We start from the raw sequence: 22,112 nt of genomic DNA, 5'->3' as shown, positions 1-22,112 counted from the left end.
AGTATGGTATAATATAAGCACACATGACCTTTAAGTGTAAAGAAGAAGAAAAACTAGAGATTGAGTAGGGTTTGCATTACTGCAGTTGGATAACAGAATAGGCAGACGAGATAAAACTGCCAGTATGTTCTAAGGTTCTGTGAGCCTTTCCCTTTCAGGTGAAGTTATAGAACTGTTCTACCTTCTTTATTTATTTTTTTAAATTCCTCCATTAGGTTTAATTTGTTTCATGGTCAGCTTTTATTTACAGTGTTCTGAATTTCATTCCATTAACCCCAAATTCCCATCACAACAAATTTAAAACATTGTAAGGACACATAATCACGAATCCTTTAGCAGCATGGTCAAGACTCCCCTCCCCATACAAAATCACCTACAAATAACCACAGCCAAGGGACTGCCTTCCCCCAAAGACAGTAAACACTTTATTATTACTTTTCATATGTATTTAAGAAACAGCAGGCAAAAAAACTGGCAGTACTGAATTAATGCACCTACATTTCAGGTTAGGCGGCAAAGAGGAGACAAACCCTAAAATCTGTACATAAAGTGGAACACTGCTTAGGCAATGAAATGTGTACATTAGAAAAATTAAGCGTCATGCATGCTTTTTGATTTTAGCAGCCTTCCATGACATTGACAGAGGAAGGAAATATCAGAAACGAGGCAATCTCCCAGAAATGTGACAGGAGGGCTCCCATTCGATTACACGAGGGGAGAGAAAAAAGAACACACCTATGTACAGACATATATACATACATACACAGACCTTATACCTGCTGTTTTTATGCCATTTTTATATCACAATGCTATTTCTGTCCATCTCCCCAAACCAACAAATAGAAAATAGAGAGAGGCCTTGGGAAGCAGAAGTGTGAAATGGAACACCTGAATCCCTTTCTTTCCTGGCCAGGGCAGTGGGCAGTTTTAGCAGACATCCACTCTGAGGAGACATACAAAAGCTATGACATACTGAAAGTCTCACGTTTACACAAGTATACCAACAAGAGGGGTTCATTAGTTTCTATTGAACAGAACCTGATGTGTTTTATACAAACATATTTTTCGATTGTCTAGAAGTCTACTTCAAAATCCTAATTTAAGGAAACAGTAAGAACAGAAAACCTGTTTTTGTAAGTCAATTTCATCTCGCCATTTCTTGGGAGGTATTTACACAATGTTTTAAGGAAGAGGAGAAGCATCACATTGAGATTATCTGCAGTCTGGTGCTGAAGCGAGCACCAATCAAAGTGAGGAAGAGGGATGAGCTACAGCAAGCCGAGAAGCAGCACACGTTGCACAATAGGCCTGTGAACCTGCAGCACTGGCTACAGACTCCCAGCCCCCCCCGACAAAGCACTCGAGTGCTACGCTGATGTAGTTTTGTCCAGGAGTTTCGCCAAGAGTCCTGCTCAGACTCATTCCTGGACAGTGCAGAAAGGCTTCCCATGCTAGAAAAGCTTGCACCATGGCACGAAGGACCCGATTTATCAGACGTTTGCCTCTAGAAAACACATATGTCAAGTCCTACATATGCTATGAGGGGGCAGCAGCAGTGCCATTGCAGATATTGCTGGAGACTTGTCAGCGTGAGATTTACTTGAGTCCTGCCAGTAAAGGTCATGAAAGAACACTGCAGTAGAAATGGTGCACCGCTGGGTTAGGAAACCTCTACCACCTGCCTCAGCTCTTCAAACAAGGGGCCGAGCTCCTTCTCTAAGCTGACGATTAATCCTGTAAGATGAAAAAAATATATATAAATATATAAATGAATGTATGCAATGGATTGCGTTGATGCATTGTATAAACTTATAGCACTATACCAAAATCAACTAATCACATTCATTTTTAAAAAGGTGGTTGGTCAATTTTGGTACAGTGCCACAAGTTTATACAATGCATCAAGCCAATCCTGGGTAAGAGAGAGGGAAGCAAACACATGAAGAGTAGAGAATGCAGGCCTATGGGGCTCAGAAAAATCATGAGAGATGAAACACCATGCAAAGAACTAGAAGAGATGCCAAAGACTACCTCTATAAAGATGATACCAAGTTGTATTATATTATCCAGCAAACAGCTCAGAAGTTTAAAGTAACAAAGACAGGAAGTAGAAAACAGTGAGATTCAATAATCAGCCACAAGGTGGCAATCAATCTATAAGTTGATATCTGCAACAATGATTGCAGTGAAATAAGGGTTTTAGGGATAATGTTATGCCTTGTTTTACCCTAGGGCTTTGTTTCCTCCTTTAAGAACTCGTTTTTCTTAATGACATCCTGATCCTGCAGCATTCAACAGGTAGCCTACTTTCTGATTCAGAAGGAGGCTAAGTGACAGCTGCTACTGTTACCAGCTGACCAAGAAATCCCTTATAGTGAGAGAGTGCAAGAACTCTGCTAGCAGGTAGCCAATGGGCCTTCTATAGTTTCTTTGCCTACCTCTACCAAAGAGCCCAAAAAGACTGGCTGTGAGTTTACGACAAGAACTAGTGGTTCTGACTGGGGACGTGTAGAGTTTAAGTCTGCTAGCAAGTTACTGTTAACAGTACTCGTTAGTATTTACTATATAATCAATTTTCCTTTTCCCCTGCTTGTTCGTAGATTTAATCTTTTCATGTTCACTGTTCTTCTTTTTCATTAATCTTTTTAGTCTGTTAGCTCTCTGTAACTGGTCAGTTATTCACATAAAATGTGTTACAGATGATCCCACTATTTTTGCTGTGTGATCTCAAGTTTCCTTTCTGGAAACTACATGACTCCTGGGCTCTTGTGGCATCTCCGTTTCCCCAGAACTCACCAGGGATTAGTTTGTGGACAGGTACCTGCCCAGAAGCAAGTAGAAAACCAGTTGGCAGGTGAGAGTTCTATGTATAGGAGCACATGAATAGGTGCAAACAAGACCATCAAGTGGCTAGGATTTAATCCCTTGCATGACAATGCCTTTTTTTTTTTTAAGTTATCTAGAAGTTTATAAAAACATTCTGGAACAGGTTAGGTAAATATAAATTAAAACTTTTCAGGACAGTATATTGGTTCATATTGGAGTGCAGGGAATCCATGTTCAGAACCAGTCAGCTGCGTGCCAGAGAACTGGTACACTTAGGCCTAGGGAAGGAGAGAAGCCAGCTGTCACTACTTTGGTGGACCCTATCAGCCAATGAGCAGCACTGATGGCATGTCTTAGAGTGGGTGCCTGTCCAACCATCAGGCCAATGAAGGACACTCCCCACCCCAGTCCTGAGTATACTGCTTCCTGTTCTCTGTGCAGAAGAGTCTGCTGGGGGGGAAAGGGGGGAAGACAGTCAGTCATATTTCCAGTCCACACATGAACAAGTTTAGGAATCAGAAATGTACTGCAGGCTGTCAGGATACACAGGCCTCCCTGAGCAGATATATACTCTGGGTGCACCCTGCTGGCGGTTTGTTTTCAGCATGCTATCAGGGGAAGGATAAGAGCATCAAACAGGCCCTGAAACATTCCAGGGCAAAATTTTCATCTTGCTAGAACTGAAACCAAACTGCAGTAGGGAGCAGGTGAGACAGGCATCTTTTGTACAAAATAACTAAAAGGTCCTTTCCTGTTGAAATGAGACAACTAGTTGTGTGTTAAGATTACATAAAGAAGTATCTAGGCATAATATAAACAGATATTTGGGCATAGTGTGCAGTTATGAAATTGCACATGAAGGCTGTTGTCGGAAGGCACTTGTGCACACAGTGCCCGTCATTATGGTGTGCCATGCTACAGCCAGTTTACTGAGTCTGCTGTACTATAGGGAGCTGCTATTATTGACTTTTCTTTGGATTTTTTTTTTTTTTAAAGCAGGACAATACCGAGACTATCGGGTGTGTGCTTCCCCCACTTGTGGCACAAGCTTTGAAATCCATTATTGAAATATGGACTCTGTGGCATACTGCACAGCAGTGGTGAAATGCTACTTTTCACAATATCCAGGCGATATAGTACAGGAAAAACTAACAACTGATGGTATCCAGTTAACAATCAAAATGGCGGCATACAATTCACTTTTTATTTTTCTAACAACCTAGAGCCAATGTCATCCTTGCAGATAGTGACAATGAGAGAAGGGCAGCAGGCTATGTGGACATCAAGCACGGCTGAGAGATGCTCTTCTGCTATTGGCTAGTGCCCAACCAAATATGCAAATTACTCCTTTCTGATGCATTCTAGGAGTTACACTTGATCAGGCCGATGCAATATCAGTGCACAAAAAGTGGACACATGACCGAGTGCCCGCTTTCCTAGTGCGCACTCATTCACCTCTCCTGGGTGCGCGATGCAGTAGGCAAATGAGCCACTGCATTAAAAGGAGGCCTTAGGGAAAGTTGTACATCCCTAGCGCCTCCTCGGCATCGGGTGCCAGGAGAAGTGGCTGTGCGTTGTTAGGAAAACAGAGGCTCAAGTTTACGAGCGTCCATTTTCCTAACTTGTGAACAGCCAAGGGTTAGGAAAATGGACACTCATTAATGAGTATCTGTTTTCCTAACCTGACCACTGGCAAGACTATTTTTTACCTTACTCCTTTTTTTGCCTTGATATTAAGTTGGAGGAACTACAGAAAAGCAGTATTTTCTGTTTTTCTGTTAACTTTAGGGGCTCCTCAAGACTTAACACCTGCTCTGGGGCAGGCGTTTTTTTTTTTTTTTTGTTTGTTTTTTAGAGTAAAAATGTGCGCGTCGGGTGCACATTTATTTTTTTACATAAGTAATAGCTAATAGCCTCATCAATATGTGTTTACATGTGATGAGTGCTATGTGCTGGTTTGCATGCGCTAATCCAATTGCATAGGGGGTTATGGACTTGCGTCCAACCGCGGGTTAACCAGTGAGCTAGCCTGAGCACATGGTATTGCATCAGCCTGGGTGTGATTATTTTCAGTATTCTGACTATACTGGTTATCAGATACTTAAACCTTCAGTAGTACAAATGAGACAAGAGTTATACACATATATGGACTCGAGCACACAGCAAAACGATACCTGTGTTTGCACTGCAGCTGGCTATGAAGCTTACTACCAATGGTAAACGATTGAACTGGACCACCTGGGGGAGAAAAAAAAATTTACTTACTGTTGTAAAAGCAAGAAAGCAACATCCATTAAAAGTGCGATACTAACAAATATCAAAAATGATCTCTGCTATGATATAGTATTGCCTATTGAGCAAGGACTGTCTTTTTTGTGTTTGTTCAGTGCTGCTGTTGTGTAGAGCTATAGAAAATGTGTAGTAGTACTAGTAGTAGTATACAAGCAACTTTGTTTCTATAAAACCACCACCTTCATTCCTCCGTGAAAAAGCCAAAGGCTTCATTCTGACAGCCTAGCAAGTAAAAGGGAAAACCAGCCTGATGGTCTAGTCCTTGTAGCTGAGAGAGGAAGAAGAAAAAAAAAAAAAAAAAAAAAAGGGCAATGAACCAGGTTTCAGAAAGGTGACGATCTAGCTTTGTGCCATAAGGGACAGGCTGAGGCAATCCTATCCCATCATCATCCATGAGCCTGGAGTCCCAGCTGTTCTTAGAGAAATTTGTACAAGTTTCACAGATGTGACCAGGTAATAGCAGGATCGGCTCAGGCCATCATTTATGACATGGAGTTACTAAACACGTCATAGCTGCTGACTTACTATAGATAACAAAACAGGTGACAAAAACAGAGCGAGTGAAAGCGACAAATTCCCAGGTAAAATAAAATAGAAAATGAAAACCCCTATATGTATCCTCTAAAGCAGTGGTTCTCAACCTTTTTTATGACAGGACACACCTGACAGATGGTTCTCACATGCGTGACACACTGAACACATGACCATCATAGGGCTAAATGTAAAAGTTCAGTTTGCATCCACAGGAACCCCCCCCCGACTCACATTTATGGATGTAAAGCAGAATTATGACATTCCCTGTACAACTCACCGTACAAAAAAAAAAATATATATTCTGGTTCTAGTGCCATCTCAGTAACAGCAACACAAACTCCTACTACCAGGCTCAAGAGCCCTACTTATGAAAAGACAGCAGTTTATCACCAATACATGTCCTCTTGAGAAAATACAACAACTAAGGCTGATACAAATGCTTACATGCTAGTAAAATACCTCACCTCGGTCACATACAAAGAACAGACCTAACATACTCCCAGGATCTGCAGTTATGCACAAACTAGTCTGCACACAGTTACACCTGTATTATGGAATACACTCAAATAGTAACAACCCTACCTATGAAAAGGCAACACTACAAATATTAAATCAGGCCCTAAACACCAATACACATCCTATTAGGAAAACAGAACTAGCCAAGCAGCTATAGCTCCCAACACAGAAATAACTGTATAACTATACTAATAAGCAGAATAAGTGTTTCACAACTATGAACAGAGTAATATCCAACAATTAAAAACTCGTAAAAATTTAAAATTCTCCAAATACCAATAAAATATTTCAAAACAGCAGACATCACATAATATTCAGTAATTAAAACAGTAATCAAGAAAAATAAATGTAAAAAACCACCTTTACTAATCCCTTCCAGCAGCTCTCCTACTCCTCTTCCATGCAGGCCCGTAGCACACACCAGAAGCAGTAGTGGCTGAAGCTCTGTACTCATGGTCCTCTTCCTTAGTGCCCACGACCAGTCTCTGTCTCTCACACACACATATACCAGTCACACCCCCATGACCAGTTTCTGTCTTTCACACACCAGTCATCTTCCGACCAGTCTCTCATGCGCGTACACACACACACACTCACCAGTCTCTCACTCCCATGCTCACTATTCACATGCACAGGTTTCTCATTCCCATAATCACTTTCTTTCTCTCTCACACACACACACACAAGCTTCCCATTTCCATGTTCTATCTTACATATACAGGCTTCTCACTCCCATGCTGTGTGTCTCACACATCCAGGTTTCTCACTCCTATGTTAGCTCTCGCATAGGCTTCTCATTCCCATAATCATGTTCTCTCACACACACATACTCCAGTCATCTCCCTGACCAGTCACTTCCATTGTTTCTCCTACACACACATTACCTCTCTGACCAGTTTCTCTCACACACTACATAGATCTCAATCAATCAAATGTTCTCACTTACACACAGGCTCTTAATCACAGTTATACATGCACACTCAATCACACATACATTCTCTCACTTACAGACAGGCTGGCTGTCTCTCTCATGTCCCCTCCCCCCCCCCAAGAACACAAATAATAGCTGCAGCAGCCTCCTCCTCTAGTCCCTGCAGGCCGAGATAGTAGAATCCCATCGGCCACATGAGGCTAATTCTGCTGTCTCCTGTGCCGATTCTGACTGCTTCTGATTTTGCTCCGGGCCCACGCTACTGCCACTACTTTTTCCCGTACAGCATGGCTCTTTCTTCCCGCACATCCCACTGCACATCACTTCCTATTCCGGGCCAGGAGGGCAGGTGCAAGAAGAAAAGGCCCAGCCGCAGTTGCCAGCTTCTAATAACGCTGCTGCAGTTCCCATCCGGGCTTGAACGTGCTGATAGCCCGGGCGGCAACGGAAACAGTGGAAGATAGCCTGCCTCTCGCTCGGTAAAGGAAGATGAGAGAAGAGCAGCGGGAGGCCGGTAGCACGCGACACACCTGCCGCTGCTTGGCAACACACCGGTTGAGAATTTCTATTCTAAAGCACACTAGGTAAGTATGGGAAAATCTGGTTTAGTTTTCATTGTTTCAAATCTCAAAATGTACATCTTGCCCAGGAAAAGCTGATGGCATCACATGTCCATACGCTGGGGGAGAAGCTGCTACTTTTGCACAAAGCAACAGCAAATCATGCAGGGATGTGAAACAAAGCTACCATGGATCCTAAAAAAAAAAAAAAAAAAAAAGTTGATTGCTTTGTTTGGAGATTTATAAATTTGTATTTTGTTTTAATCTTAACTTGCATTGGACAGTGAATAAGTAAATGCCAGCTGTGTGTGTGCAAGGAAAGCACATCAAAGAGCAGGTCTGATCAGACACAGGAAAAAAGAGTTGTTGCTCTAAAAAGGGCAGTCTGTGGTGAAAACATGACCATTCAGCAAATATAATCACTATCCACAAAATAAGTTCAAAACACATAGTAAAGGGAGAAAGGCAGAGAATGGAAATCCTACAGCAAGAATGAGCTGCACTGCTACCTATCTTCAGGACGCCACAGAGAAGGGACAGCAATGGTTCCCGTCACGAACTAATCCCGTACACATGAAAACAAACAGCTATTTGCTCATTTATGTTAAAGTCCTAGGCGCATACCAAATGCTGGCAGGGCATTTGAAGATGGAGGAGTCTGGAAGCAGCTAGGTGGAAGTCGTGCCCTCTACTGAAGGAGGAACAAGCCACCTCCAAACACACATGAAAATAGCCCCTTTTCCAAAATAGGGAAGCAAGTGATCTAGGACAGGATGTCAACTCTGGTCTGCTGGGGATTTTATTTTTTTGGATTGCTTAAATACGTACATCAACCTCAGGCTAGAGCCCCTGCATGTAAATACAATAAAATGTTTTGAATATGGAAATACAGACTCCCCCACTGAACACATACATAGGTGGCCCTGCAGGACTAGAGCTAAATGCTGCTTCTCTGGGAAAACGCTTGGCATTTGAAGAGAGCATAGAAAGGGAGATTCTATTTATTTATAGCTTTTATATACCGACATTAGTGTGCAACATCATACCGGTTATGCAACAGGTGCTCCCGTGGCTTGCAGCCCCTCACCTGGTAGGTGCTGTAGTAGCAGATAATGCTCTTGTTTTTGGAAAGTCCCAGTTTGCTACCTTGGTCTGTTGCAAGTGCAAATGTGGACAAGAATCCTGGGCGAAGTGCATGCTCCGGAGCATTGTCATTAGCAACTAGAACAGAACAAAACAAAACAAAACAAAAACCCACACTGGTAAAGGCATCACAGTTTTATTATTCTGCAATCCATACAGAACAAGGTTGGACACTCCCAATAGCTGTGTTTTCCCACAGGCTTTTAATAAAAAATATATATATATATCTATCTTCATATACAAATGCACATACCTGCCAAAGCACTGGCTGCAGCTAGAGCTCTAGGCACATGTGCCTTCTCATGATATTCTGGACACAGTAGTTATAACAGTAAACAGCAAGGAGTTTTACAGTTTTCCCATATCTCAGCGTGATGGGCCCTGATAAGTTTCAGCAAAGCAGCACCCGTTTCCCTAGATGCAGAGCAGCTAAGAACAAACACACTTTATAGCTTTTTAAATGCTAATCTCTCTTCATGAATGAGGGGATCCCCAAAGATTTGATTTTGCTTGTTTGAACTGATCTATTTTTTCCCCCTAGCACTGTTGTTTTAGGAAGCAAAGCTGGTGTCCCTCTGTGCTTCTCAATCACACAAGCCCTGCACTTTCACCAAACTATTCTTGGATCACTTCAGGGACTTTCTGACTCCAGAAATTAATAACTGCAATCAGTTTACTTAAGAGTTAAGTTGAGATTCTGTCTGATATTATTTAATCAATTCATGTCGTATAAGCATTCCATTTAATCCAGTCTTTTGCCATAGTTAAAGGAAAATTGGTTCGTACCTGCTAATTTTCATTCCTCTAGTATCACACATCAGTCCAGACTCCTGGGTTTTGCCTCCCCTCCAGCAGATGGAGAGAGAAATTTTGCTGACACTGCCACATAACCTGGAGGTGCCATCTGCAGTCTGTCAGTATTGACAAGTACCCATGCCAAGATAATCATACCAATAGAGGAGACCGGGAAGGAAGGAGAGAGCGTCTTAAGGAGGAGACCAGAGGCCTATCGGGGCCATTACCTGCAGATGCTCCAACGAGGCGGGCCGAGGAAACTCCCCAGAGTGACGTCATCTGCTGGAGACACCGGAAGGGGCTTAAAAACTGCCCCCTTGCGGCACCATAGTCACCGCTGACGTGTTGCTGAAGCCAAGCGCGCCAAAGGGGCGCGCGGCTTTGTTTTCTTCAACTGGGCACTTTTTGATCGCTCTCACAATTCTTCCTGTCTCCACCGGGGGAAATCCAGAAGTTACACAACCTACCCAGCTAAGTGCTCTCTCTTTGAAATATATTATTGATTTTGTTTCTTGTAAAATTTAAATGCCTCACTCGGCCTGAAGATGTAGGGCTAGAGAGAGGTCTAGGATGGAAGGCACTATAGCAAGCCCAGTATTGGGCCCTATGGATGCCCACATCAGGAGAGGAGTTATAAATCCAGGTGAGGTGTTGCTTGAAGGGGTTCAGAAAGGCATGTTATCCCTTCGAGACTCTGATCTCATTGTCCCCGGACCAGAGAACACCTCCAGGGAACCCTGCAACAGTCAGATCTGTATCAATTTCAGATACCCCGTCGCTCTTCGATAAGAACAGCGAAGGAAGAGGAGACCCAGGAACAACGGTGATACCAATCGCAGAGGGTGTCAATTTACTTGGCACCTCAGAAGGTATTGTAGCAGAGGGACAGTCACTACCCCAGGAATTTGTTAATATTTCTGGTGATTTAAATGGGAGATGAACTAGGTATACTACCTATAGTTAGACTGCCTGTATTTTCTTTGGAAGTAATTTGGGAGACCTTGGTAGTTTTAAATAAGAATTTTATTTTTCAGTTAAAAGCCCCTGGCTATAAAAATGGTAAATTTGGAATCCAAGGTCAATAAGATAATTGATGAAGATAGTTGAAGAGATCAGGCTTTGGAGTCTACTAGTAGTGAATTAAAAAAGTTAAGCAAGCAAAATGAGATGTTAAAAGAAAATCAGTATTTGACAAGAAAAATGGAAAATCTTGAAAATCAGATGCGCAGTAAAAAATCTGAGACTGGTAAATTTTCGTAAGATACCAGCAATATCAGCAAAAAAAATGTGGAATAAATTTGCATTGGAATATTTAAAAATTCCTCAGCAAGCTCTCCCATTTACTCTAATTTATTAATTACCTTCCTTCCTGGAAGACTAGTCCTGGGAAGGATCAGGATTTTCAAGTAATATCTCCTTTAAATGTCTCAGATATATTGGAATCTACTAATTTGGAAGTGGCTCAACCAGCTACCTTGATTATTTCTTTTTTTTGTTAAATACTGATAAAGAGTGGGTTCTAAAGTTATTTTTTAGGAACATTAAAGAAATTGTGTCAATTGTCAGAATATTTCCAGATGTCGCTAAAGATACACAAGAGAAGGAAAATTTTTGATTTTAAAACCTAAACTTTTGCAAATGGGAGTCTTGTTTAAATTAAGGTTCCCTTGTAAATGTTGCATAACATAACAGAATGTTAAATATTGTTTTGTTCAGCCGTCACATCTCATTAAATTCATTACTGTTAGAAGTATGGTGGAAAATTTAGGAGAAACGACTCCCTAGAAATGTTACAATGCTCTCTAAATTGTAATATATAACTCATCAGGTAGGATTGTGTGTATTTCCTGTAATTATAAAATAAGTTAATTTAAATAGCCTTCAATGTTTAAAGGAAATCCCCCCTTTTTGAGGACTTTGAATAACAGAATATGGCTTAGGAAAAATGTATCTTTAAATTACAATTATGTTTTGTAATATTTCTTGTGAAGGCCATATAATGTATGATAATATCAACATGTTCTTGATTTTGTAATTGTAAAATTGATAAATAATAATAAAAAAAACAATCATACCAATAGAGAAATAACTACCCAAACAAGCAGGGGGAAGAGAAAAATTTAACCACACAAAAAAAAAAAAAAACCAAACATGCAGGACTAACAAAACCTGTGTCAATCTTCAGATTAATTATAACAACAGATTGAGGTGATTTGGAGAGTCCACTCAAACTTCACTGTGCGAGACTCTGGACTGATCCGTGGTACTACAGGAACGATAGGTAGCAGGTAAGAACCAAATTTTCCTTTCCCTGTACGTACCCAGATCAGTCCAGATTCCTGGGATATACCAAAGCTTCCCTAAACGGGGTGAAACCGTGAAAGTCCCGCTCGAAGCACACACTCTCCAAAACCCCTGGCCTCTGGGGCCTAGACATCCAAACGATGATGCCTAGCAAAAGTATGCAATGATTTCCAAGTAGCTGCCCTGAAAATCTCTTGTGGCAAAACTTGCTGGCATTCGGCCCAGGACGCTGCCTGAAATCGGGTAGAATGAGCCCGCAAACCCTTCGGGACAGGGCGACCCGTACAGATATACACGACAGCAATAGCTTCCTTCAAACACCAAGTAATCATGGCCTTGATGCTTTATGACCCTTTTTTTGCACCATGCCATAGCACAAAAAGATGATCCGAAGTTGTTAGTAACCTTAAGATAAAGCAACAATGCCCGTTTCTCATTCAAACTCTGCAACTCCTTCGCCTGAGGCACTGTAGTATCCAAACTTGGAAACGTCGGGAACTCCACTGACTGATTTAAGTGAAACGATGATACCACCTTCGGCAGAAAGGAAGGAACAATCCTTAAGGAATCCGAAATCCTCAAAAAGGGCTCTCTGCATGATCAGGCCTGAAGCTCCGAGATCCACCGAGCCGAACAATTATCCACCAGGAAAACCACCTTTAAAGTGAGATCTTTAATAGTAGCTCTTTTCAAAGGTTCAAACAGCACCACACAGACTCTTAAGGACTACATTAAGGCTCCAGGAAGGACAAAGCTTCTGAACCGGAGGACACAAAATGTTTCACCCCCCCCCCGGAGGAAACACATCTGGATGTGCAGCTAGAGTCGTTCCCTGAATCTTACCTCGCAGGCAGTCCAAGGCCGCCAATTGAACTCTTGAGGAAGTTAAAAGATAAACCATTTACCAATCCTTTTTGTAGAAAGGCTAAAATATATGCCAGGAGGCCTGCATAGAATCAATACCTAGCTCTTCACATGAGGACTCAAATACTCTCCAAACCCTCATATACATCAAGGAGGTGAAGTCTTTCTAGCCTACAACAGAGTAGAAATAACATCTGAATAGTCCTTTCTCCCTCAAGCGCTTCCTCTCAAAAGCCAAGCTGCAAAACAGAAGCAATCTGCCTGATCTGAAAATATAGGGCCCTGACGCAGCAGCTTTGGCAGATGAGCTAGCCGTACTGGACCGCCTACCACCAGGTTGATCAGATCCGCAAACCACAGACACCGCGGCCACTCCAGTGCCACCAGAAACACGTCGCCCGAACAGACCTATCCACCAGTGGCCATGATGAGAACATTCTTTTATATGTGTTCCTCGGCCAAGGTAGAACCAGGGCATCCACTCCCTCTGCTCCTCTTTCCCTTTGACTGAAAAACAGGGGAGCCTTAGCATTTTGGTTAAGTGGCCATTAGATCCATGTGCGGCCTGCCCCATCTGTGACTGATATATCTCTCTATCTCTATCTAGTAGATACATCCGGTGCCTTAAAGTTCTAATAGGAAGCAGATAGATCCAAAATGCTGTAAAGACGACAAAAGGAAAACTTTGAGCGGATGTATCACAAGTACACGGGCAGGAGTCTGGACTGATCCGTGGTACTACAGGAACGAAAATTAACAGGCAAGAACCAGTTTTCCTTTACCTATACGTACCCGGATCAGTCCAGACAGTGGGATGTACCAAAGCTTCCCTAAATAGGGTGGGACAGAGACAGTCCCGCTCGAAGCACCTGACTTCTGAAGGAGCCAAAAACTGGTGCCTGGACATCAAGGCAATAATGCCGAGCAAAGGTATGCAGAGACTTCCAAGTAGCTGCTCTGCAGATTTCCTGCGGAGAGACAGATTGACTCTCCGCCCAAGAAGTAGCTTGTGAACTCGAGTGGGCCTTTAAGCCTTCTAGAACCGCACGGCCCCGACATATATACGCCGACGCAATCTCCTCCTTTAGCCATCAAGCAATCGTAGCCTTAGAAGCTTTGTTTCCCTTATTTGGGCCACTCCATAAGACAAAGATGATCAGAGACTCTAAACTGGTTTGTAACCTGTAAGTATTGCAGTAGTACACATTTTACATCAAGACGACACGGGTCACCCCCAGGTGTTTTCGCAATGTCCTCAGAAGAAAAGGCCAGGAGTTCCACCGACTGATTGACGTGAAAGGAAGAGACAACCTTTGGCAAGAAGGAAGGTACGGTCTTAAGGGAGACCCCTAAATCAGAAAAACATAGGAAGTGTTCCCTACAAGACAATGTTTGGAGCTCCAACACCCTCCTGGTGGAGCAAATAGAGACTAGGAAAACAGTCTTAAGAGTCAGATCCTTGAGCGTAGCCCGCCGGAGGGGTTCGAAAGGCGCCTCACAAAGAACCCGAAGCACCAAGTTAAGGCTCCACGAGGGGCAAGTAGCCTGGACAGGTGGATTCAAATGCTTGGCCCCCTTGAGGAATCGAACGACATCCGGATGAGCCGCCACCACATCATAACCATCGATACTGCCTAAGAGGGACCCAAGAGCAGAAACCTGTACCTGCAAGGAGTTGAAAGACAAACCCTTGGAAAGACCATTCTGGAGAAAGGAAAGGACCTGGGATACTGGAGCCTTGCACGCTGGAACTCCCGACAGCACACACACTCTCAAAAACTCTCCAAACCCGGTCGTAAGCGAGAGAGGTAGAAGGCTTACGCGCCCGCAAAAAAGAGTGGATAACACTTCTTCCTTATATCCCTTTTCTCAGTCGCTGCCGCTCAAAAGCCAGGTCACGAGACAAAAACGATCCGCCTGACTGAAAAATACTGGTCCCTGACAAAGCAGGTGTGGAAGGTGACCGAGGCGAAGAGGGCCGTCCGTTGCGCAATTCACCAGATCCGCGTACCACGGTCTTCGGGGCCACTCTGGTGCTACAAGAATGACAGGTCCCCGATGAAGTTCTATTCTTCTGAGTACTTTTCCCACCAGAAGCCAAGGGGGGGGGGGGGGAGGAGGAACACGTACAGGAGAACGTCGTGAGGCCAGGGGAGAACCAGGACATCCACCCCTTCAGAGCAGTGCTCCCTTCTGCGGCTGAAGGATCTGGGAGCTTTCACATTGGTCAGCGTAGCCATCAGGTCTAAGTAGGGAGGTCACCACCTGCGGACAATCAGATTCATCGATCCGGACAACTCCCACTCTCCGGGGTCTAGACGCTGACGATTGAGGAAATCGGCTTGAACATTCTCCTTCCCCGCATTGTGAGAAGCTACCAATCGATCCAGGTGATGCTCCGCCCAGGCGAACAGCTTGCTGGCTTCCAGAGCTACCAGGCAGGTGGCATTGTCCGAGAGAACCCGCACCACCTTGCGACGATCAGGGGCAGAAAGACCTTGAGAGCCAGCCTGACCGCTCGGGCCTCTAGGCGATTGATGTGCCAGTGGGATTGAACTGGGGCCAGTATCCCTGCGTAGACTGAGTTCGACACATCGCTCCCCAGCCAGAGAGGCTGGCGTCAGTCATAACAATGATCCACTGAGGAGTCTGCAGGGGCATCCCTTTCAGGAGATGAGCTAGCAAGAGCCACCATTGCATGCTGGCGATGGTAGAGTCGGAGAGTGGTAGAGGCGTCCGAAACTGCTCAGACACTGGCTTCCAGCGGGACGGCAAAGCTTTCTATAATGGACGCATATGCACAAAACCCCAAGGAACTAGATCGATAGTGGAAGCCATAGAACCTAGGACCTGAAGGTAGTCCCCAAGGCCGTGGGTAGCGAGAGGGAGAGAAAATTGCGCACTTGATCCATGAGTTCGAGCGCCCTTCGACACCCAGGTCGGCAAAGTGTCGAGCAGCGACACTTTGCCGACCTGGGTGTCGAAGGGCGCTCCCAGGAATTCCATGACCTGGGAGGGCTGGAGACTGCTCTTGGAGAAGTTGACTATCTACCCGAGGGAGGTGAGGAAAGCCAAGACTGTCGACCGCTGACCTGCAGAGACTCCGATTTGGCTCGAATGAGCCAATTGTCCAGGTAAGGATGGGCTAGGACTCTGTCCCAGCAGAGAGCAGCCGCCACCACCACCATGACCTTGGTAAAATTGCGTGGCACAGTGGCGAGACTGAAAGGGAGCGCCTGAAACTGGAAGTGTTGCCCCAGAATGTTGAACCGGAGATACTTCTGATGGTCGTGGCATATCAGTATGTGCAGGTAAGCCTCCGTTAAGTCAAGAGAGGCCAGATATTCGCCTGAGCGAACCGCCGATATCGCCGCCCTCAGGGTCTCCATTCAGAAATGGGGAACCTTGAGGGCTCAGTTGACTCTCTTGAGATCCAAGATGGGACGGAAGGAGCCATCCTTTTTGGGGATGACGAAGTAGATGGAATACTGGCCGGATCCTTGTTCCTCCACCGGGACTGGGACTATGGCTCAGAGCTCTTGCAACTTGACAAGAGTCTGGCAGACTGCCGTATGCTTCAGATTTCCGCAGGGAGAGATTATGTAGAGGTCTGGAAGGTCCCGAGCAAATTCTAATGCGTAACCTCTATCACCTCGAGGACCCACTGATCAGATGTGATTTTGACACATTCCTTGAGAAACAGGGACAGACGTCCACCTAAGTTGGGAACGGAGGAATGGGCCGGTCATATTTCATTGGGAAGAGGACTTTGCAGTCGAGTGTTGTGGGTTACCATCACGGAAGGGACGACGGCCACGAAAGGAATGGGACCAGGACTCTGGAGGAAGTACCTCTTGAGAAGGATCCCCGTGTTCTGTTATACCGGCGCTGACCTCTAAAGCGAGAGCGCAAAGGAAAAAAAGGAGTTAGACTGCTTCGGGCGGTCCTCCGGCAGTTCATGAATCTTGTTCTCTCCCAGGGATTTAATAAGCTGTTCAAGGTCCTCACCAAAAAGCAACTTACCCTTGAAGGGAAGCGTGCCCAAGTGCGACTTGGAGGAGGAATCCGCCGACCAGTTTGCGCAGCCATAGAAGACATCTGGCTGACACCGCTGAAACCATAACCCTGGCCTACAGCCGGAACAAATCGTAGAGGGTATCAGCCCCATATGCCACAACCACCTCCAGCTGTTCTGCCTGCTCCGCCTCTGCAGACGGGAGGTCCTCGGTGCTGAGCAATTGTTGGACCCACCTGAGACTTGCCCTCTGCATGAGACTGCTGCAGATTGTCGCCCAGACTCCTAAGGCCGAGACTTCAAAGATGCGCTTGAGATACAACTCCAGTTTGCGGTCTTGAATATCTTTCAATGCCGTAGCTCCCACCACCGGGAGGGTGATGTGTTGGTGACAGCGGAGACAGAAGCGTCCACCTTGGGAACGTTAAGCATCTCTAGGCATTGATCAGGGAGGGGATAGAGCTTGTCCATCACCCTACCCACTCGGAGTCCCGCTTCATGAGACTCCCACTCCCGAAGGAGCAGTTGCATGTGCATGGGATGAAACAGGAATGTAAGTGGAGGAGCCCTAAGCCCTGCCAGGCCCGGGTCCACGTTGGCTGGCATAGAGGCCCTAGTGGAATCCTCAGGGGGAACTTCAATTCCCAGCTCGTCCAAGATGAAGGGAATGAGTGGCTCCAACTCTTCCCTTTGGAACATGCGGAGAACACGCGGATCGTCTCCCTCGAGTGGAGGACCTGGTAGCAACAAGTCAGAGTCCGGATCAGGATCAATTGCAGGGGAATTAAGCTTCCCTGTTAGCAGACCTGATGTATTGAGCATCTCAAGGATCAGAGCAGCCAGAGAGGGGGCGTGACTGGACCACCAGTATCGCCCCAGCAGACAAGCAGGTCATCGGGAAAGGAATCCTAGGCTGAATAATCAAGGGGCAATGCCCCCTAGGACCCCATAAGAGCGAGGGGACAATACTGTCATCCTCAGAGCAGAAGTTTTGAATTGAGACAAAGAAAACTTTGCGTAATCAGATTTTTTTTTTTTTAATTTTTAAAATTATAGGTAATACTTGCTTGATCCTGCAAAAATGAGAAGAAAAACTCACGGAAAGAGAAATTGAGGAAGAAAGGGAACAGCTGGTTCAGCTGCCTGCATCTGCTGGAGACAGAAATTCTGAAGGGATGCAGGGTGGGCTCTGTCCTGATATAGGATACTCTTAGTTTTTCTCTGTCTCTATCTGCTGGACAGGAGGCTCAACCCACTGTCTGGACTGATCCGGGTACGTACAGGGAAATGAACAAGTCTCTTAGCAGATGAGCAAATTCTAAAGCGTAACCTTGTCTTATCACACTTAGAACCCACTGATCTGATGTGATCCTGGTCCAAACTTCGTAAAAGAAGAGAGTCAACCGACCCCCTATAGGTGGAACCAAGGAGGGGACCAGCCTCATTGGAGTTGATTGGGCTCTACCACCACCCTGGCTGAAGCCATCCTTATTTTGCCTTCACCCCTGAAAGGACTGATTCCAGGATGATTGCCTCCCCGAGGATGCCACTTGAGGCTATTAGAAGAAATAAGCATTTTTGACCTGATGCAAGAGTGCTAAGGAAAGGACCCTTTCCCACTTTAGGCTTATCCTCAGAATTTATGACCCTTGTTCTCCCAAAGTGTTTAATCAGCTCCTCTAAGTCCTGCCCAAAGAGCAGCTTCCCTTTAAAGGTAAATGCTCCCAACTGAGACTTGGATGACACATCAGCAGACCAGTTTCTCAACCAGAGGAGTCTCCTGGCTGATACCGGTAACATCGTTGTTCTGGATGAAGTCAGAGTGCATCAGCTCCATAAGCAACTACAGCTTCCAGATGCACAGCCTTCTTTGCTTCTAAGTCAGACATGGCCTTGTCTGCCTGCAACTGCTGCACCCATCGCAAACCCACTCTTAGCATAAAGCTGATGCACACTGCAGCACGTATGCCAAGCACAGATACCTCGAAAATCTTGAGGCGAACTTCAAGTTTCCTAGCCTGGAGGTCCTTTAGCGCAGCAGAGCCTGCCACCGGAATTGTCGTCTTCTTCATGACCGCCGAGACTGAGGCATCCCCCTTCAGAATCCTCAGGAGCTCCAGAGTTATCCTCAGCAAAAGGATACAATTTGTCCTTCAAGCCAGTCTATGGAGTGTCCCACTCCTGAAAAACTAACTTATTGTTGGACTTCTGGAAAGAGAAAGCTTTCACTGGATCCCGTAGGCCCTCAATGATCAGGTCCACATCCTCCTGATCAGACTCCTTTTGCAGAACCATTTATTCCCAATTTCTCCAAAACCTGGGGAATCAGAGGGCATGTTCTTCTTTGGATCATTTCCTTCCATGGCCAGGGCTTTCCCCCAGCCTCCATCAGAGTCTGGATCCACCATAGCTGGATCTGCGTTCTTGGAATCTGTCCTTGCGGATCTTCAGCCTCTGAAACCTCAATCCACCTCATTCACTGGAGCAGCACTCGACGAACCCTCATCACAACTGCAGCTTGAGATGGTCTGGATTTCTTATCCAGCTGGGGTCCCAAAGACATCCCCTGCTTGGCTTTGTGCCACCCCGCAGACTTTCTGGTCATATAAGCTTTGTGAAGCAACAGGACAAAATGAGAAGACTGAGGAATCATCAGAAGCCTCCCACAGGAGGTCCTAATCCTCTCCTGACTGCAGATCTTGCGCTCCCAGACCTCCCCCCGGAGCACTCATCTGCCGGGGACAGAGGAGGAGGGAAATCCCCCTCCCCAGCCCGCGAAACAGTCCCAGAGGAAGATAAAATGGCTGCCTTTCCCACGCTGACCGAGAAGGGACACCCTACTGCTACCAAAGCACCAGTAAGCCTCTGAGTTGTGTTGCCTCCCCAAGGCCAGCACAAGCATTCCTGCGCTGCCGTCTCCTCTGGAGAAGCACTGGGGGCAGAGACCACCGCAGGCTCTGAAAGCTAAGCTGCATGGCATGAAGTTGGGAGGTCGGGACCTGAATCACAGTCAGCCGCCCGAGGAACAGAGCCAAAGCAGGCGCTTAAAACTGACAGCATAGCCCTGCCGCCAGCCAGAGATAAACACACAGAAGGAGCTCATTCACTTGTTTACTTTTTTTTTTTTTTTTAACTTTACAAAGAGAAAAAATAGCCAAAAAACACTTCCGAGATCTGAAGAGGCAGCAGGCTTGACTGTCCTCCACAGGGTGAGGAACTGGAACCACCAGCTTTCAACCCTGGGCGATAAGGACTGAGCAATAAGGGTCCCCAACCCCCTGCTCATCTGCCTCCAGAACCCATCAACTCCCTGGGAGGCAAGCTCAGACAGCTGAAGAAGTTTCTATATATTCCTTTTTTTTTTTTTTTTTTTTTAAAGCTAGTCTCAGACTACAGCTTAGGCACCTCCTCCATTTGCTGGAGATAGAGAAATACAGACAGACTGTAGGTGGCACCTCAGGTTATGTGGCAGTGTCAGCAAAACTTTGTCTCCATCTGCTGGAGGGGAGGCAAAACCCAGGGGTCTGGACTGATCTGGGAATGTACAGGGAAATGAAGCCCTAATTAGGTTTTTGAAAATCCACTTGCCAGGGATGTGTGGATTTTTGCTGTTGGTGAAACATCTGTGAAGCAGGAGGCCTCATCATCTTTGGTCTTGATCAGACGCCTGGGAGGAAGGAGCCATCTTTTGCCCTGATCAAAGGCCCAGGAGCAAATAACAGTGGAGGGAAGGCTCCACTGAGAAGAAAGCATCTTTGGCACCTGCACTGGGAACTTGGAAGCAGCAGCAAGGTTGTGAGGAGAATGAGAGAACTGCACCAGGCTGGGGAAGAGAGGCAAGAGGGCTGAGGGGGAGGAAAATGGACTGCACTAAGGTGGAAGAAAGGTGAGGAGAGAATGAAAGTGAGAAGAGGTGCAGAACTGCGCTAAGGTGGGAGGGGTGCGAGGGCACTGAGGGAGGAAAGAAAGGACTGCACTGGGATGGGGGGGGGGGAAAAAGGACAATGAGAGGGGGAGAGAAGAAAGGGAAAGGAAAGAAGAATGCACCTGGGTGGAGAAGGCAGAGGAGAAAGAACTACACTTGCCAAGGACAGCAAGTATTCATGCTACCCTCCCTCCCCCCAAAACAAATTATTGGGGGGTGGGGGAGGGAGTAGGGCAAGTGCCTTTCGTTTCCGGCAAGTAAGTCCTGGAGAAATTTTCAGATCCCTGGCCCCAGCTAACTGTAATGATATGCCTTTGAGTTTGAATATAGCTGCCATTTATTATGCACTGATATGGTGTGACCCAAATACCCCCAACATCGCAAATGAAGCATTTTCACATGAACCTTTTAAAAATTCTTTTCAATGTTTTACTTATTTTCTCCCTTCTGCTAACACCTCACACCCTGCAGCAGCCATTCAAATTGACATTTAGAACATACCTTTTATAACAGGAACTCCATCTCTGTCTGACACAACGATCGCATGAAGACCTTCCACACTACAGAAAGTAAGAGAAGAATCAGTTCAATAACTCGGCAGACTCCAGCTGCTTCTCACTCTCGGGGGGGGGGGGGGGGGGGGGGGACGGACGGACGGACTAGAGAGCATGTTTGGATCTCTATTAGGATGCTCCCAAATACCTGCTACAAGTAAAATGCAGCACTCCCTCCTCCTCTAACAGCACTGATCATGCTCTGCATCAATGCAGGCATGTCAATTAGAGAGGCACTTAAACCCTGCCAAAGCAGAAACACCAGCTAGGGCAGGGGCTTCTCGAAACGTGTCCTGGGGATCACCCAGCCAGTCGGGTTTCCAGGAGATCCACAATGAATATGCAGGAGAAATTCGCATATACTGAGTCTCCAGGATATGCAAATTTATCTCATGCATATTCATTGTGGATCTCCTGAAAACCCGACTGGCTGTGGGGTCCCCAGGACAAGTTTGGGAAGGCCTCAAGCTAAGTCAAAATGCCCCCTACAGGTGTTCAGAGACAGAACATAGGTCTACAAGGCACCACAAGATAGCACCAGAGACTTAAACATTTTCCTTCAAAGAAACATAATCCAGGAGCACCTGGCTGCCCTCTCCCCTATGGGCATATCAGTCAACTCCTGAGACAGTGAGGGGCTGGGAGGGCTGCTAAATGTGCCCAGGAAAAGCAAGGCACAGCTGAAAAAAGGTGAGGAGGATCAGAGAGGAAAGCAGAGAGAGACTCCTGTTTCAAAGGATTCACACAAATGGAAATTAACTGCTGATTTTAATTCTGTGAGACAACTTTAGGATAAATAGCATGTTACCAGTCTTTAGACAAGAGTAAATCATCCCTATGCCTTCTGACAATT

At 45.6% G+C, this 22,112-nt stretch overlaps 1 protein-coding gene across 7 annotated transcripts in view; it reads right to left on the bottom strand.

The window, feature by feature from the left end:
- Positions 1–384: 384 nt before the first annotated feature.
- LAMTOR3 (late endosomal/lysosomal adaptor, MAPK and MTOR activator 3) overlaps positions 385–22,112 on the bottom strand; it is a 34,012-nt gene continuing 12,284 nt past the window's right edge. For 6 of the 7 annotated variants that reach the window (XM_029597206.1, XM_029597178.1, XM_029597160.1 and 3 more), the window contains 4 exons: positions 21,207–21,265; positions 8,747–8,880; positions 5,001–5,064; positions 385–1,734 (listed from right to left, as the gene is read on the bottom strand). In XM_029597206.1, the coding sequence (XP_029453066.1) occupies positions 1,661–1,734; positions 5,001–5,064; positions 8,747–8,880; positions 21,207–21,265 (331 nt within the window). In that variant the 3' untranslated portion in view covers positions 385–1,660. Of the gene's footprint in view, positions 1,735–5,000; positions 5,065–8,705; positions 8,881–21,206; positions 21,266–22,112 lie in introns of all 7 variants that reach the window. The other variant, XM_029597216.1, reaches the window with a different exon arrangement.

The sequence above is a fragment of the Rhinatrema bivittatum genome, chromosome 1 (genome assembly GCF_901001135.1).
Source record: "Rhinatrema bivittatum chromosome 1, aRhiBiv1.1, whole genome shotgun sequence".
Taxonomy (NCBI): Eukaryota; Metazoa; Chordata; class Amphibia; order Gymnophiona; family Rhinatrematidae; genus Rhinatrema; species Rhinatrema bivittatum.
Note: the sequence above shows the minus strand (reverse complement) of the source record. Positions and strands in the feature narration are given on the sequence as shown.